This window comes from Bidens hawaiensis, unplaced genomic scaffold (assembly GCF_021521415.1).
Source record: "Bidens hawaiensis isolate Kalapana, Puna unplaced genomic scaffold, B.hawaiensis_p1.1 tig00020226_1, whole genome shotgun sequence".
NCBI classification, from domain to species: domain Eukaryota; kingdom Viridiplantae; phylum Streptophyta; class Magnoliopsida; order Asterales; family Asteraceae; genus Bidens; species Bidens hawaiensis.
In genome coordinates this window covers 66,550-67,312 of record NW_027493076.1, presented here as the reverse complement: position 1 = coordinate 67,312, position 763 = coordinate 66,550, and the positions used below count along the sequence as shown (strand labels likewise).

At 36.7% G+C, this 763-nt stretch overlaps 1 protein-coding gene across 1 annotated transcript; it reads right to left on the bottom strand.

The window, feature by feature from the left end:
• Nucleotides 1-492, bottom strand: LOC143560132 (uncharacterized). The gene has a single exon (XM_077048509.1). It carries the CDS (start codon nt 490-492, stop codon nt 1-3), a length of 492 nt encoding a protein of 163 aa, XP_076904624.1.
• Nucleotides 493-763: the final 271 nt, after the last annotated feature.

The following is a 763-nucleotide window of genomic DNA, read 5'->3' as shown; positions in this document are numbered from 1 at the left end:
TCATCTATCAGATTCTTGTTTTTCCGATGCGAACTTCTCATGACAATTCGCTATAAATCTTTCCGCAAGATCATCAATCTCGACCTCAACGATTTCGCTATGGGTGTTCTTCTCTTCAAGCCAATGGAGGTACCCCGTGAGTTGTGACTCTTGTGCCACATCCTCTTCAAAAGAATCCCACTTGGGATCACAAACATAATCGATAAACGCGTCATAAATCGAACTTTTTGGGACACGATGGGATGATCTAGCGTTGTAACGAAACCTAAACGAACCAATATAGAGTTTCTTCTTGTGTTTGTTCTTCTTGAATAGCAAAGACACCAAGATTTGAATGTTTTTAAGACGCGCTTCTTCCACGATCTCAACAAGAACAGATTTAGCCTTCGTGAAAAGACGAGTGACACGAATTAGTTGGGAGAAGATGAATTTTTGGATTAGGGTTTTTGTTTTCATGGAGGTGGAAGAAGAAAATGGTGGTGAACTTTGCATGGAGCTAGATAACCATATATGGGAGAAAATTAAGCTAGGCTTGTTTTGAGAGCAAAAGTGAATTATTTATAAGGGGATCTTTAATGTCCAAATATATTTATTTATGTCATTACCTAACATCATGTATAGTGGATGGAGCCCCCCTATGAAGGTTTTTTTCGTCATATGATACCACACCATCATAGGTGTTTTTTAGTTAAAGGGTTGTAGTAGATGAAACTCATTCGAATCATTAACTCATTATTATTTTTTATTTTTTTATTTAAAAAAC